This window comes from Arachis ipaensis, chromosome B10 (genome assembly GCF_000816755.2).
Source record: "Arachis ipaensis cultivar K30076 chromosome B10, Araip1.1, whole genome shotgun sequence".
Lineage (NCBI taxonomy): Eukaryota > Viridiplantae > Streptophyta > Magnoliopsida > Fabales > Fabaceae > Arachis > Arachis ipaensis.
Genome location: NC_029794.2, coordinates 94,870,760 through 94,888,132, shown reverse-complemented (window position 1 = coordinate 94,888,132; position 17,373 = coordinate 94,870,760). Strand labels below are relative to the sequence as shown.

The following is a 17,373-nucleotide window of genomic DNA, read 5'->3' as shown; positions in this document are numbered from 1 at the left end:
CTCCTCCATGAAATTAGAGAAGATCAAAGAGCTATGAGGAAGGAGCAACAAAGGCAAGGAAGAGACATAGAGGAGCTCAAGAGCACTATTGATTCTTTAAAAGGAAGAAGACGCTACCCTCACTAAGGTGGACCCGTTCCTTAATCTCATTGTCTATTTATTTTTTTCTGTTTTCATTCTCTATGCTTTATTTATGTTTGTGTCTTCATTACATGATCATTAGTATCTAGTGTCTATGTCTTAAAGCTATGAATGTCCTATGAATCCATCACCTTTTTCTTAAATGAAAAATGTTTTAACCACAAAATAACAAGAAGTACATGATTTCAAATTCATCCTTGAAACTAGTTTAATTATTTTGATGTGGTGACAATACTTTTTGTTTTCTGAATGAATGCTTGAACAGTGCATATGTCTTTTGAATTTGTTGTTGTTAAAAGTTAAAACTGTTGGCTCTTGAAAGAATGATGGAAAAGGAAAAATGTTATTGATAATCTGAAAAATCATAAAATTGATTCTTGAAGCAAGAAAAAGCAGTGAATGACAAAGCTTGCGAAAAAAAAGAGAAAGAAAAAGGAAAAACAAGCAGAAAAAGCCAATAGCTCTTTAAACCAAAAGGCAAGAGCAAAAAGCCAGTAACGCTTTAAACCAAAAGGCAAGGGTAATAAAAAAAGGATCCAAGGCTTTGAACATTAATGGATAGGAGGGCCCAAAGGAATAAAATCCTGGCCTAAGCGGCTAAACCAAGCTGTCCCTAACCATGTGCTTGTGGCGTGAAGGTGTCAAGGTAAAAGCTTGAGACTGAGCGGTTAAAGTCGTGATCCAAAGCAAAAAGAGTGTGCTTAAGAACCCTAGACACCTCTAATTGGGGACTCTAGCAAAGCTGAGTCACAATCTGAAAAGGTTCAACTAGTTATGTGTCTGTGGCATTTATGTATCCGGTGGTAATACTGGAAAACAAAGTGCTTAGGGCCACGGCCAAGACTCATAAAGTAGCTGTGTTCAAGAATCAATATACTGAACTAGGAGAATCAATAACACTATCTAAATTGTGAGTTCCTATAGATGCCAATCATTCTGAACTTCAAAGGATAAAGTGAGATGCCAAAACTGTTCAGAGGTAAAAAGCTACTAGTCCCGCTCATCTAGTTGGAGCTAAGTTTCATTGATATTTTGAAATTTATAGTATATTCTCTTCTTTTTATCCTAATTGATTTTCAGTTGCTTAGGGACAAGCAACAATTTAAGTTTGGTGTTGTGATGAGCGGATAACTTATACGCGTTTTGGCATTGTTTTCTAGTAGTTTTTAGTATAATTTAGTTAGTTTTTACTATGTTTTTATTAGTTTTTATGAAAAAATTATATTTCTGGACTTTAATATGAGTTTCTGTGTTTTTCTGTGATTTCAGGTATTTTCTGGCTGAAATTGAGGGACCTGAGCAAAAATCTGATTTAGAGGCTGAAAAAGGACTGCAGATGCTGTTAGATTCTGACTTTCCTGCACTCGAAATGGATTTTCTGGAGCTACAGAAGCCCAATTGGTGCGCTCTCAATTGTGTTGGAAAGTATACATCCAGGGCTTTCCATCAATATATAATAGTCCATACTTTGCCCAAGTTTTGACGATGCAAACTGGCGTTCAAACGCCAACTTCCTGCCCTATTCTGAAGTTAAACGCCAGAAACAGGCTGCAACCTGGCGTTTAACTCCAAGAGAAGTCTCTACACATGAAGGCTTCATTACTCAGCCCAAGCACACACCAAGTGGGCCCCGGAAGTAGATTTCTGCACTATCTGCACTTAGTTACTTATTTTCTGTTTAGTATAAAAACAACTTTTAGAGACTTACTATCGATCTCATGATATTTTACACGTTTCATATTGTATTTCTGACGACATGAGTCTCTAAACCCCATGGTTGGGGGTGAGGAGTTCTGTTGTGTTTCGATGAATTAATGCAATTACAACAGTTTTCCATTCAATCACGCTTGTCTCTATTCTAAGATATTCACTCGCACTTCATCCTGATGAATGTGATGATCCATGACACTCATCACCATTCTCAACCTATGAACGCGTGCCTGACTCCCACTTCCGTTCTACCTTAGATTGAGTGTATATCTCTTAGCCTCTTGGTTCATGATCAGAGTCTTCGTGGTATAGGCTAGGACTATTGGCGGCCATTCCTGAGATCCAGAAAGTCTAAACCTTGTCTGTGTTATTTCGAGTAGGATCTGGGATGGGATGACTGTGACGAGCTTCAGACTCACGAGTGCTAGGCGTAGTGACAGACGCAAAAGGATCAATAGATCCTATTCCAACATGAGTGAGAACCGACAGATGATTAGCCATGCGGTGACAGCGCATTTGGACCATTTTCACTGAGAGGACGGATGGTAGCCATTGACAACGGTGATCCACCAACATACAGCTTGCCATGGAAGGAGCCTTGCGTGCGTGAAGAAGAAGACAGTAGGAAAGCAGAGATTCGGAAGACAGAGCATCTCCAAATCCTCAATCTGTTCTCCGTTACTGCATAACAAGTATTATTTAATTTATGCTATTTACTCTTCATAAACCTAATCATTTTTATTATTAATCTCCTGACTAAGAATTACAAAATAACCATAGCTTGCTTCAAACCGACAATCTCCGTGGGATTGACCCTTACTCACATAAGGTATTACTTGGACGACCCAGTGCACTTGCTGGTTAGTGGTACGAGTTGTGAAAAGTGTGATTTACAATTCGTGCACCAAAGATATCTAGTTGGGTCCATTTGGAGAACATGTCTGGAGGGCATTGCCTAGTCAGTAGCTTGTATCTCTCCCAGGCTTCATAAAAGGTTTCACCCTCCTTCTGTCTGAAGGTCTGAACCTCTAACCTAAGCTTAGTCAGCTTCTTTAGTGGGAAAAATTTAGTGAGAAACTCTGTAACAACCTTTTTTCAAGTATTCAGACTCTCCTTTGGTTGAGAATCTAGCCATAGCTTTGCTTTATCCCTCAGAGCAAACGGGAAGAGCATGAGTCTGTACACCTCTGGGTTCACTCCATTTGTCTTCATAGTATCACATATCTGCAGAAAATCAGATATGAACTGATTTGGATCTTCATGAGGAAGTCCATGATACTGACAATTTTGATGCACCAAGGTGACCAATTGTGGCTTCAACTCAAAGTTGTTTGTAGCTATAGGAGGCACCACAATACTTTTTTCCATAAAGATCCGCAGTAGGAGCAGAATAAGATCCAAGCACTCTCCTTTATTGCTCATCCCCATTCGGATTTGCCACATTGGCATTAGCATTATTATTAGGATCCATAGTGGCTTCTGTAGCCTTGTAAAGTCTTACTTGTTGTAAACATCGCCTGAAAGTTCTTTCAGGTTCAGGATCAAAGTCTAAGAGATGTTCTTTGTCTCTGTTCCTATGCATAAACAAACAGAAGACAAGAAAAGATGGGACTCTCTACGTCAGAGTGCAGAGAAATCCCTGTGAAGTAACCTGTGTAAAATAATAAAATAAAAATACTAAATAAAAAAATTTTTGAAAATAATAATTAAAATTAAAAAAAAATTAGAAAATTTAAAAAGAAAAATAAACTGAAAAATTAAAATAAAATCTAATGGATAACACCAAACTTAATTTCAGAAATTAAGAAAAATTTTAGTGTTATTTTATTTTATTATTATTTTTTTTAAAGATAAAAATAAAATAAAACTAATAGAATATAAAAAGTAAAAAAAAAAAACAAAGTAAAACGAAGAAGAAAAAAGAAAAAATAAAAATGAAAAGAGAAATAAAATAAAAAAAATCGACGAGATTTAAATAAAAAATTTAAACGGAAGTAAAAAAAATAATAAAATAAATAAATAAAACGGGGCAGGGGATGGGAAACCAAAACGAAACAGCAGGGGAGGGGGGTACGCGTGAAAGAACGAAAGGAAGAATAAAAGAAAAAGAATTACGGGAATAAAAATAAACAAATAAATAAATAAAAATTAATAATACTAAAATAAAATTAATTAAAAGAAAAATTATATAATCTAAGAAATCAAACAACAAGTAGTTGTCAATCACAATCAATTTCCGGCAACGGCGCCAAAAATTTGGTGCGATATTTGTAACCCACTAACTTACCAGCAATTGCACCGGGTCGTATCAAGTAATACCTTACGTGAATAAGGGTCGATCCCACGAGAATTGATGGATTAAGCAACAATAGTATTTGATAGGCTTAGTTAGACAAACAGAAAAGAGTAATTGAGAGTTCAAAAGTATTAAACAATAAAGAAGAGTTTGAAGACAGGCAGGTGAATAAGTTGGGAGTAAAATATTGAGAAGACAGTTAAGGTTTTAGAGTTATCTATTTTTTGGATTAACTTTTCTTACTAACTATTTTAATCATGTAGGATTTAATTTATGACAAACTATATGTGACTAGATCCTAATTCCTTAGACTTTCCTAGTCTCCTCTAAAATTCATTAGCTGCTAATTTCTTAGTCAATTAATTCCAATTAGAATGTGATGATCAAATTCCAGTTTATATGCCACAAAAACTCTAATTACCCAAAAATAAAAGAATTATATATCATGTATCCCGTTAAATCCAGATAATTAAAATTTAGGAGAATATATTTTCAAGTTGTTGTTCAAGTAAAGAGCTTTTCCAAGTTTTACAAGAACGCATTTAGAAAAATGGTCATACTTCCGTTCCACCCAAATTCATAAGATGAAGAGCGAGAACAATTCTTAAATTATAAATCCATACATGAATTAAAATAGATAAAGCAATAAAATCAATCCATACAAATAGACAGAGCTCCTAAACTTAACAATGGAGGATTAGTTGCTCATGGTTCAGAGTAGAAAATAAGGATTCTAATAAAATGTATTTTGGTAGTCTGGGATTGGAATAATGTTGAGGTGGTATCCTCCTATTTATATCTAATTCTAATTAATTTAAAATCTATCTTTAAAACTAAAATAATATCTTTTTCTATTTTTAATATTTGAATTTAAATTAGAATTAATTATAGCAATCAGCAAATCTTCAATTGATGGATGGGGACCACTTGGCTTCACTAGGATCCACGCCTAGCTTGGGTTTGGCAGCATGAATTGGAGTTTAGTTGAGTTAAGCTGCGCCTAACTTGGGCTTTATTGCGCCTAACTTGGGCTTTAGTGCGCCTAACTTGAAGTGGACAGGACCAATCTCGCGTATTGTTGTTGTGTCTTGCGCCTAACTTGAGAAATCTCAAGTTAGGGGCAGCCTTGGCAGCGAGTTCGGAGAAGAAGTATAGACTATTATATATCGTTGGAAAGTTCTAGGAGTTAGCTTTCCAACGCCACTGAAATCACGTCCATTGGACCTTTGTAGCTCGAGTTATTCAGGTTTGAGTGTAGAGAGATCAGGGTTGACAGCATCATTCGCCTTCATCTCTTCTTCTGCAGAAACTCCATCAAATCCAGCTGAATGCTACCTAAAATAAATAGAATTGCACAAGACTCAAAGTAGCATTCATATTGGCTAAAAGATAATTAATTCTTTATTAAACTCAACAATTTAGATGCAAATTCACTAGGAAAAGATAGGAAAGATGCTCACGCATCAATCTTCAACGGAGGTGATGACTCTTCAATATCCAAAGCAAAAGCAATAAACTATGAAACTATGAATGTAAAGAAAACCTAGAGGAAGAGTAGTCTTTCTCTCTAGATTCAAATCTAAAAACTAAAACTATGCTAATGAGAATGTGTGTTGAGTCTATGCATGTTCCCTGACTCTAGTCTGTGTTTTCTGGGCCGGAAACTGTGTCAAAATTCGGCCCAAAATCACCCCCAGCGTTTTCTGTTATTTCTGCAGATCGCGCATGTCACGCGTATGCATCAGTCACGCGTGCGCGTCGCTGGTTGTTTTGGCATGCCATTCGTACGCGCCAGTCACGCGTGCGCGTCTTTGTGCAAACTCTAATCCACGCGTACGCGTCAGGCACGCGCACGCGTCGCTACAAATTTCTCCATATCGCGCGCTCGCGTGAGCCATGCGTGCGCGTCGATGCTCGCTGGTTATCTCCTTAATTTCTTGTGTTCCTTCCATTTTTGCAAGCTTCCTCTCCATTCTCTAAGCGATTCCTGCCCTATAAAGCCTGAAACACTTAACACACGGATCACGGCATTGAATGGTATAAAGGATAATTAAAATACACAGATTAAAGATTTTAGGAAGCAAGTTTTCAACCATAGAATAACACTAGGAAGGAATTGTAAAATCATGCAAATCATATGAATAAGTGGGTAAGGACTTGATAAAAACCACTCAAATGAGCACAAGATAAACCATAAAATAGTGGTTTATCAAAGACTCTATGTACACCTAGCAGATGATTACTTGCACCGATAATGGTATTTCAGCCTATCCGACTATAAATTCTGTATTCAGCATTTCGTATGCTGTAGTTCTTCACTGCCATCAGAACAACATCCCTACTCCTAGACCTATGGCCCACCCGAAATTTGATACTGCCATCCGTGTTGTAATCCCCTCATCGCAAATGTTGAAAGGATCATCCATATACATTGCGTCCAAATTCAGAGTGTGATAATAACTTGGAACTTCTGATAACTGTGGAATGGCCAAAGGGGGAGGAACAAGAAACTGAGCATCCCACCAGTTGGAGTCTCCAGTACATATTCCTCAAAGAAATTACTCTCGTTGGACGACCCGGTATCGACAACATATCCCAAATCTGAGTTACTATCGTCCTCTTCGGCACCATCTCAAGGCTGGGCGAAGTAAATCAGTGTTGCCTCCACCGTGACTACATGCGAGACAGCAGATGACAGCCCACAACTACCACCATTGTCATGAACCATAGCATACTACTTCATCACGTGTTGTGTCATTAAGCTAGCATGTATGTCGAACATTACTCTTACATGCTAATCAGCTTCCAGCCAAAATACCCTGTTAGTAAACCCTCCACTCGACTGTACCGATAAAAATCTATATGCAACTCTTTCAACCTCCTTGGAACCTATTATCCACATGTTGCTCAGTATGACATTCTTCTACACATCTAGAGAATTAACATGGCTTGTCCGCAACCTCACAGTTGAATTACCCTCAAATATCACACCTTCCTTACTATTATTTATTGTTCTATTGGGATAAATTATTATAAAAAAGAACTCATTATTATCCATGTGTATGTAAAAAAGAAGTATAATAAAGATTAAAAGTGGAGAGATAGATATAATGTGATTAATGATGGAATTAGAAAACTCCTTATATAGATGTTTTTTTTTTCGGATATAATCATCTAGGATGTAGAGACACCTAGTTAATTAGACATGTATCTTGGATATTGTGATCCTATTTTGTGTCTCTGACTATATCTCGAGTAGTATAACCTTATTTATGTTTCCGAACGTATCTCGAATGATGTGATCTTGTTCAAAATACGATCATATCTTGTATAGTGAATATCCAATTTTTTATTACGTGTCATATTCGGATGCACTTGAGATATATTCAACTCTTATCGTGACATATTTCAAGTACTTATTACTTAATCACCGGGATATGAGTTTAATTAAATTTGGATCATACCGTAGGGGTGAGCATGGGTAGCGGGTACCCGATTACCTGTCCGAACCCGAACCGAACCAATTAAATTGGTTCTGGAACCAACAGGTAATCGGGTCCGACCCAAACCAAACCAATGCCTCTCTCTAGTAATTAGTTCGGGTAACGGTTTTGGGAGTGCGAAACCGATTTTAAAAATATATATACCTTTTAATGATTTTAAATTTCTCACCCAATAACCTTAACACTAGCAGCGGTTTTCTCACTCTATGGAGTAAATCCTAGCAAAGCTTTCTCAAACCTCACCTTACCTATAAATAATACTATTGTTGGAAGTACTTCTTCTCCAAGTGCAGTCACTCCACTGTATTTAATGTATTTAGATTTTAATATATTTAATTTTTAACATTTTTAGATTATTTCTATTGATTTTACATATTTATTGTACTTAAAAATTTTTAAGATAAAAATTTTATTTTTTTATCCGACCCTTGTTCATCTTTGTATCATAGCACTGATACCCTGAACACTGTCTTTTACGTATTTCGATAAATAATATACTTAATTAATTTAAATAAAAAAATGTCCGTCTGCCGCATGATTGCTCATATAAAATGAAGTGACAAAAAGGTTCTATTCTATCTTCGAAATTTAGATTACGAATTACATAATCCGGAGACATATAGTGGAAAATGGAAGCTCTTTTGTGCAGAAAACTTGGTGATCCATCGTTATCTTTGGAAGACGATAACAGCCCAATAATTGTGTCCAAGAACCATCCAGTTCCTCAGTTGAAGTCTCCCACTTCTGTAAGAGTCAGAATCAAGGCTACGAGCTTGAATTTTGCAAATTACTTGCAGATCCAAGGTAAGTATCAGGAGAAGGCGACTTTGCCATTCATACCTGGATCCGATTACTCGGGAATCGTTGACGCCGTTGGCCCCAAAGTTTCAAACTTTCGTGTTGGGGACCCTGTTTGTTCCTTTGCTGCTCTTGGTTCATTCGCTGAGTTCATTGTTGTTGACGAGAACGAGTTGTGAGATTCCCCTCCTAATTCATTTACCTTTTTTCTTTTCAAAACAAAAATTGATGGTAAATTTGAGAAATTGACAACTTGTTCATTCTGGCGTGTAAAGTTATTAACTTTGTTTTTAACCCATTTTTTGGGTTGAAGGTTTCGTGTGCCAGAAGGTTGTGATCTTGTTGCTGCTGGAGCACTTGCTGTGGCATTTGGCACTTCTCATGTAGCACTTGTCCATAGAGCTAATTTAACCTCTGGTCAGGTATGTCATACGTAGTTAATTTTTACTTATTTATTTGTTTGTTTATTTATTTCACATGTTGGTTATGTTTATATCTCTTTGGAGTGGCTGAAAAGTTGATGAAATTGTAGGTGTTGGTGGTTTTGGGTGCAGCAGGAGGTGTAGGGCTTGCAGCTGTTCAAATTGGAAAAGCGTGTGGTGCCATTGTCATTGCTGTTGCTAGGTAGTTCTAATTTGTTTCAATGCAAGGTTGAATATGACTGATATAATTGTTCTGCATTTGATTGATATTTCCATTTACTAGGTATCCGTTGGAGTTGAATGTTTATTGTTTTTCATAACTCGGTTTCAGGGGAGCTGAAAAGGTGCAGATTTTGAAGACTCTTGGTGTTGATCATGTGGTGGACTTGGTCAGTGAAAATGTTATCGAGAGTGTGAAAGAGTTCCTTAAGGCTAGAAGGCTTAAAGGTGTTGATGTCCTCTATGACCCGGTTGGAGGCAAGCTTACGAAAGAAAGTATGAAACTTCTGAAATGGGGAGCTCAGATTCTCATAATTGGGTTTGCAAGCGGCGAAATTCCTGTCATCCCTGCTAACATAGCTCTTGTTAAGGTATACTATATCATGAGTTAAGTCTTGATTGATCTAATTATGCTTTATTCGTAAAACCTTCGATCTTCAAAAGTCACTTGTTTATATCCCTCATTACTGATATTTCATTGATTTAAAACCATTTTGCCAGAATTGGACAGTTCATGGTCTTTATTGGGGTAGCTACAAGATACATCGCCCAGCTGTTCTTGAAGATTCTTTAAAAGAGTTATTGTCTTGGTTGGCAAGAGGCCTGATTTCCATCCACATTTCTCATTCTTACCGCTTGTCAGAGGTCAGGAATTCGTTTGTTACAGCTCTTCTACAGATTTGAATATCACTTTCTTTTCCTATCTAATTCAATAATCAATACAGCTTCTATAGTGTGAATGCATAAATACTTTTATGAAAAACTGTAGATAGTTATAAATTTGCACCACTTGCATATCATCTGTGCTATACATGAACTTCTGATCATTGCAGGCCAACCTTGCGTTTTCTGCTATCAAAGATAGGAAAGTCATTGGGAAGGTGATGATTGTGTTTGATGACAAACTTACAAGATCTAAGCTGTGACCCTTCTGATAATTCTTCTTTACGGTTGAATAATATGTGCTACAGTAGCACCCCAACGTCCAACAGAATATTATTGTACAAGAACGGAACAGAATAGAGAAATTATGTGCTGTGTACCTGTGTCTTAGTTTACCCAAAGAATAACAAATGTATACAAATGAACATCATCAAATTGTACTATTTACTATGTGAAGGTTACCTTTGTCAATCAATGGTAAATTTTGCACACTTCATATGGTCAAATAATTTTTTCCAACCTGCCAACCTTGATCAAGGAATGTTCACTAAAATTACTTCTCCATCTCGTCAAGAAGCCAAATTTTCTATTACACAACTTTCCTTTATATTATTTCAAGTTAATTTTGTGGTGCTCTCTTTGTTCAGGTTAGTCATCACGTTGACAAAAACTTTGTAGAAAGATTAATGTGAATGGCTTCTTTCATTAATAAAAACCTACATTCCTGAATATCCATATTACCAGTCAAATTTGCATTATTATTTTACAATCATACCTCCTCTAATGGTTAAGAGAGAGCAAGTTCAGTGAAAGATGAAGCACAAGCATAAGTGATAATTAACCTAAGTATGTTGTAATCAGGAATCAACTCGAGTTGATTAATACACATAAGCGTAAAAGCAAATGTAACATGACATTTTAATACATCAAGGGCATTGAGATTTGAACTTATGATGTTATGCAAACTTGCCAAATATTTGTAACATGATCTGATACTCAAAAATTTTGCCGGAAATGGTGTTATGGCAGATTCAACAAGTGAATTATTTGCCAGGGGCATTGTTCCTTTACAATTTCATTTCATTTTATTTTCCTCTAGTCTCTACTATATACAAGATTTATACAGTAATAGACAGCAATGTATCTCCAAGTCTTCAATGTTGGTGGATCATATTTACACATATGCCTGATCTTGGGGATGCATCATATTTACATGGCTGAGAAGAGTTTAATGGTCGGTGAGGATGTGGAACAACTCTAAATAGTTGATCTACTTTGAAACTTTAGAAAACTAACATATTCCTTCTGCAACATTGCACCCCCACGCACCGGATCAAAACTGCACCTATAGAAACTGAAGCCACAGGAAAAAGAGAGAAGAGGCTGTGAGGAACAAAAATGAGAACCAAGTTAACAAATATACAAAAAGAGTAAGAAAAGTACCTCCCATCCATGCCAACAATTAGGACACTGTTCTGAGACTGCGATCCAAATGCCACAATGAATTTTGTGCGTTCAGACAAGTGGAACTGAGCAAATGACCATTCTGAGCTAAAATATTTTGGTAAAACTCCTACAATGTTAAGGAAGACCAATAAGCACAAACCAGAGTTTTGTCCCACTAGAAAGATCAACATACAACACAATTTCATCACATTATATACATAATGCTCTGCACACATTCCATCAAGATTGATAAGATGATTGATAAATTAGCATTAAACACACACGTGTGCATGCAGGCACAAACTCTAGCTCCCAGGATAGATTTTAGTAGATAAACTGGACAAAGACAAAATTACTGAATCTCCAAAGTATGAATTACCATGATTCCAAGAGATGATCCCTATAGTTATGAAAATATATTGTACCTCTCATGAAAGATAATGATGAATTCGGATTGGCACCGGTATTTGGAGAAACCAAGGGATCTAAAGAAGTTGAAGAATTCTGATGTGCCAGAGCAGGCCCTCTGGGAGAGTTTGACCGAGTATCCTCCCCAAACACTCTCACTCTCAAGTTGAATAAATGAACAGTTCCTTTGTCACTTGATGCTGCCAACCACTGCACATTTGGTGACAGAGCCATACTGTTTATTTCAGCTCTATCCGCCCCTCTTCTCACCTACAAGAAGGAGAAAGCAAATGACAGAACATCAATATGAAAGATCAAACCAAATCCTATTGAAGAAACATCCCTATCCTACGCTATAATATTGTATAGTAACCTACTTCTTGTAATCGCGACCCGTCCATTGTATTGAAGATTCTAATCAAAGTGCCCTTTACACTAGCAGTTGCAAGGAGTAGTCCATCCATTGACAGAGTAAAGCAAGCAATTTGAGAATCATGAGCATTGATTAATTTGGTAACATTTAGTCCAAAATGTTCAACCCGAACCTGTCCTTTGCAAAGACCTGGACAAGCCAAAACAAATGTATTTGAATGGTGAGAAAGACAGCACAACCCCCTAGTATTTGCCAGAGTCTCAATCTGGTGAAGAAGCTTCAGATCCATAAGGTTATAAATATATATCTTGTGCTCAAGGACAACTACAATCCGATCACGTCTTAACTTCACTCCGCGAACTTCAGATCTGAATGTAAATTCACCAATGCACCTGCTCTGATGATCATCCCAAATCAAAACTTTATTGGGTGGGTAATGGGTATTACCTACAGAACCAACAAGTCCCAGAATATTGCACCGGAACAGCATCTCCACAATTTTGAAACCACCACTCTTTAAATCACGCCTGAAAGTTTCCTTGAAAGGTTCACAATTATAGATACGAAAACCATTACTTGTCCCAGCAGCAATACAACCACTGTTCTGATTCCATGATACTGAGAGTAAATCTGTTTCATCATTTTTGTTCATATCTAATTCAGGCGGGGGAAAAGAAGAAGAGGCCCCAACATTAAGGAATTCACTATTTCCAATATTCGAAGGTGGAAATATTCCTTGAGATGGAGAAACAGATGAACCCATACGAGATGGGGGGCCACTTGCCAGCATTTGCAGCGGTCAACAACCAGGATTAACCAAGGTATAAAATGGAGTGTTCAATGTGATTTCTGTTATAACAGACAAAAAAGTTACATTGATATTGCTTGAAACAAATCATTATATGCAATGTTTTCACAGTTCAACCCATTATTACTTTGGTAATTATTCATACAGAACATGAATCTATGCACCTGAAATTTACCTTACATGCAAGCCCTGCTAATTCTACAAGTTTCCTGTTTTATGCATCAGTTCCAGAACCCCAAACTACTCTGTTTGACACTTAAAATTGATAATTCAGCATTTCAATTCATTTGAGTTCTCTAAATCATGTGTTTGATTGACCTCAGTTAAAATGGATCAGTCATTTAAGTGATATAGAGGTGTGAACATGCAAACATATCACATTAATATAAAAGCAACCTAATTATGAAGAAAGAAAAAAGGGATTGATCAATCTTCCAATCATTAAACATAGGCTGATAACTCTTCTCATTCTAGTTTATGGCCAGTCATTGTTACTTCCAAATATCTGATTGATACAAGTTTGTAATGCAGCTAAAAGCTGTAATTGTTCCAACCCATTATGAGTGTCTATAACAATAAAATGCATCATATTTTACACAGGTACTTGAATTCTTAGTGTAATGTGATTGAGACAAGAAAGTACCAGGGTAAACCTATCACTCAAAACTCACAGGAACTCTGACTTAAACACAGCAAATTCTCACTCTTCCCAGCAACAAAATTTCACTTCAATGTACCTACATATAAAGATCACAAGTTTAAAAATTAAAAAATATATACATAAAGATGCAAACTTTGACTTAGAAAACACGGAACCCAATAATAATTGACCAGAAATTAGATGCGGCACTCAAAATCAGCGAAATTATATGAACCGGAGAATATGGGGATTGCGAAATCGAACCATAAAACGATTAAAAATTGAAGCTGGGAGTAAATGGTGTGTTGCGGAAACGGAATTAGGATCAGAATGTGTTACCAACGGCGACGAACTCGGGATCAGAATTCGATGAGGTGAACATGAATGAATGAGCTGTCTTCCGAAATCCGAATTCAATAAAATCTGTTATTCAAACGAAATGGAATGAACGTAATGTAACCCTTTCTCTCTTCCAAGTTTTGTTCGCTTTTTTTTTTGTAATTGTAATTTAATTTAATCCGAGAAGTTTAAGGTCGGAAGGTACTAATGCACTTATGGGGCACTGGATTCGATAATAATTCTATAATAAAATATATTTTTTAAGCTTTTTAAAATCGGTTAAATAGTTTTTATCTAATTTTAATTATAAATTAATTTTTTATATATTATTTAATCATAAAATTTATTTTTTATTTTATAAATAATTATTTTATCATATTTATTAATAATAAAAAAACTAAAACAATAATAAATTAGATCTTTTATTAATCGTAATAAATATTTTACAATCTTAATTGATCATAATTTTATACGTATTGGATTGGAAAAATAGTGTTTATTAGAAATTCAATCAATTGAATTTTATAAGGCATGTGGAGTTTTTCTTATTCAATCGATTGGTCATATTACCCAATCGATTGAAATCATCAAAGCAATTTGGGTTTAGTTAATTCAATCGATTGATTTTGTTACCCAATCGATTGACTTACGCTATTAGAATGATATATGAAAGTTTAGTTGATTGGTATGATAATACAATCGATTGAAGTTTGTACGCGACTAATGGTATTTTCCAATTCAATCGATTGGTATAAGCATTTAATTGATTTAAATGTGACGTGAACAAGGTTTTTTCCTACATTCAATCGATTGGTATGATAATACAATCGATTGAATTTTAATATGCGCTATATATTAAGCCTAATAACTATTCGTGTTCAACCTCCCTCCTCTTTTTAAATTTTACAACTCCATTTCTGCATAACCTCTCTTCTCTCTCTAAATCCAGAAAACTTCTCTCTTCTTCTTCTCCAATTTCATCCATATTCACTCCAAACTATATACATATTATTAATCCTCATCCAAATCCCTACAAAACCCACCGAACCAATATCCCCAAAATGGCCAAAACTAAAAACGCAAAAAGAGCTAGGATTGAGGGTGAAAGTTCTGCATTCACCAATTTTTAACCTTAATATTAAAGAAAAGATAATATTAGAATATCTAAATCAAAATAAAAACTTACAAATTGAAGATAGAATTTTAAAGCTAAGATAGATGAATAATAAAATAATAATTTATAAACACGAGTAGAAAAAATTGAGAACGACGTAACATATAAAGTAGTGCACAATTCAATCGATTGGATAATACAATCAATCGATTGAATTGTGAAAATCTATATTATTTTGAAGACTTAAATCGATTGAGTAACACAACCAATGAATTGAATTGTGAGACCTCATATTGCTTTGAAGCTTTCAATCGATTGGGTAACATTAACAATAAAATTAGAAAATACCAATTAGTGCCATCAAAGCTAGAGAGTTGTTAGTCACCAAAAAAAAAAGCTAGAGAGTTGTTGTTGTTGTTAAAATATTTATTAAGATTAATGGAAGATCTAATTTGTTATTGTTTTAGTTTTTTATTATTAATAAATATGATAGATAAATGATAAAATAATGATTTATAAAATAAAAATAGATTTTATAATTAAATAATATATAAGAGATTAATTTGTAATTAAAATTAAATAAGGACTATTTAATAATTATTAAAAAACTTAAAAAACATGTTTTGTTATGGAACCATTTAATGGTCCAAACGTTCTGAGACCATCGAAACCAGTGCAGGTGTTTCATGATCATGACCCCTTTGTTGGACCCAATAATTCACCAGACCCAACGTTTATTCAACTGAATTTGGGGTTAAACTGTCGCTTACCTTTTTAGCTCAAATTCAGTTTGTAGGTTATATTTTTCGGTTAGTATAACCACACCCAATATATTATATGATTATTATTATTAATGAAGTATTTTTTTTGTCTCCAACATCTATTATTTTTTTCAAATATATTGATTTAATTCCATTAAACTTTATTTTTAATGTTTTTGATTTATTCAATTTTCTCCTAGCGTCTTGGATTTTTATCAAAATTATCATAAAAATTTTTAATTTTATCCCTAATATTTTACATAAAATTGATATTTAAGTTTAATTTGACCCAAATAAAAAATATTAAGAACAAAATTAAATGCAACTAAATGTTAACGATATTTAAAAAAAAAATCACAAACATTAGGTATAAAAAAATCACAAACATTAGCAATAAAAAATATTAGAAAATCACTTGTTCGATTAGCACTTGTTCGATTAGTGATGTATCAGTTATCAGTTGGTGTGGCAGAATGATGTGGATGATCCTTAGAACATAGGTGATATTTGTAAAGGCTTTCCAACACTCAAGTTAGAGAATTAGAGAGATAGGAAATAAATATGTAAGGTAGAGTTGATCATATTTGAAAAAGCGACAGGACTCTCATTATACAGATGACTTAAGTTATCTTATTTTGAGGTGAGGGAGTCTGGGGTGAGTACGGATCGAGTTGGATTGGGTTTAAGGTGAAATTAGAATCGAATCAATTGAATTGTAATTGGTTCGATTTGGTTTGAATTAACGTTTTTTTGTATATGTAACCGAACCAAACCAAACCGATTAAGAACAGATTGGTTCGGTTCGAATAATTGGGTACTCGATCAAACAGAAATTCATAAAAAAAATAAAATTTTTATTTTAAGAATTCTATAAGTATAATAAACATTAATATCAATAGAAATAATCCAAATATGTTAAACACCAAATACATTAAAAACTAAACATATTAAAATCCAAACATATTAAACACTAAACACATTAAAATACAAACTTGTTAAACACTAAATATATTAGAAGCTAAATACAAAAGTGCAATAGAAATAATCTTTTAAAGAAATAATCTTTCAAAATATATGGCCGGATCTATAGGTTGGTTCAGATTTCGCACTCCCAAAATCGTTACCCGAACCAATTGCTAAAAAGAATTATTAGTTTGGTTCGGGTTGGACTCAATTACCCGTTGGTTTCAGAATCAATTTAATTTGTTCGGTTTGAGTTCGAACGGATAATCGAATACTATGCTCACCCCTCTCACCTTCCAAAAGTTTAGTGAGTTTGTTGAGATTTCAAAAATTATTTTAAATAGGCTGAATTACAAAAGACCGTAAAAATCCAAAATGTCAGATCCGTAAAAATTATTATTATTATTATTATTGGCATATGGGGCCAGCATATACATGTCTATATTTTAATTAATACAAAAGATTAAAATTAGTAAACTGAAAAACAATGATTAAAATTAATCATAATATAAGTTGTATTTAAACAATTTTCATAGTCAGCTATAATTATTTCGAAATTGTGAAAGCTTATAAAGATGCAGTTTAATTGAGTGAATTCAACCAATTTACTTGTATTTATTAACCCGGTCAAATTTAATAATCATAATAACAATTTAATATCTGTTAATTACTAGCCAATTTAATTGTATAACAAAAAGTCCAAATAATTAAAAAACATCCCAAAAATTCACCCACTAGTTATCCTAATCTCATCTTTTAAGTTCACATT

General features: G+C 34.6%; 2 protein-coding genes across 5 annotated transcripts; one reads left to right on the top strand and one right to left on the bottom strand.

The window, feature by feature from the left end:
* Window positions 8,159–10,258, top strand: LOC107623677 (quinone oxidoreductase-like protein 2 homolog). The gene is made up of 6 exons (XM_016326024.2): window positions 8,159–8,623; window positions 8,762–8,870; window positions 8,981–9,072; window positions 9,202–9,460; window positions 9,591–9,734; window positions 9,923–10,258. Exons 1-6 carry the CDS (start codon window positions 8,280–8,282, stop codon window positions 10,013–10,015), a joined length of 1,041 nt encoding a protein of 346 aa, XP_016181510.1. The 5' UTR covers window positions 8,159–8,279; the 3' UTR covers window positions 10,016–10,258.
* On the bottom strand, window positions 10,662–13,966 carry LOC107623962 (autophagy-related protein 18c). 4 transcript variants are annotated; one of them, XM_016326376.2, is made up of 6 exons: window positions 13,767–13,966; window positions 13,431–13,524; window positions 11,984–12,828; window positions 11,624–11,876; window positions 11,196–11,325; window positions 10,662–11,106 (listed from the first exon to the last, which is right to left on the bottom strand). In XM_016326376.2, the coding sequence occupies exons 3-6, from the start codon at window positions 12,767–12,769 to the stop codon at window positions 11,010–11,012; spliced, it is 1,266 nt and encodes a 421-aa protein (XP_016181862.1). In that variant the 5' UTR covers window positions 12,770–12,828; window positions 13,431–13,524; window positions 13,767–13,966; the 3' UTR covers window positions 10,662–11,009. The 4 variants fall into 4 exon arrangements, with proteins under 4 accessions (XP_016181862.1, XP_016181861.1, XP_020970548.1 ...); XM_016326375.2 differs by having other exon boundaries at window positions 13,692–13,956; XM_021114889.1 differs by having other exon boundaries at window positions 13,459–13,524; window positions 13,692–13,956.

Bases quoted from the DNA above. Each gene is read 5' to 3' on its own strand.
- LOC107623677 (XM_016326024.2), top strand. From the start codon at position 8,280: ATGGAAGCTCTTTTGTGCAGAAAACTTGGTGATCCATCGTTATCTTTG. The intron at 8,871-8,980 runs GTATGTCATACG...ATGAAATTGTAG, and splicing joins CTAATTTAACCTCTGGTCAG to GTGTTGGTGGTTTTGGGTGC. The intron at 9,735-9,922 runs GTCAGGAATTCG...TGATCATTGCAG, and splicing joins ATTCTTACCGCTTGTCAGAG to GCCAACCTTGCGTTTTCTGC.
- LOC107623962 (XM_016326376.2), bottom strand. From the start codon at position 12,769: ATGCTGGCAAGTGGCCCCCCATCTCGTATGGGTTCATCTGTTTCTCCA. The intron at 11,326-11,623 runs GTACAATATATT...TTAACATTGTAG, and splicing joins ATCATTATCTTTCATGAGAG to GAGTTTTACCAAAATATTTT. The intron at 11,107-11,195 runs GTACTTTTCTTA...CTGTGGCTTCAG, and splicing joins ATTGTTGGCATGGATGGGAG to TTTCTATAGGTGCAGTTTTG.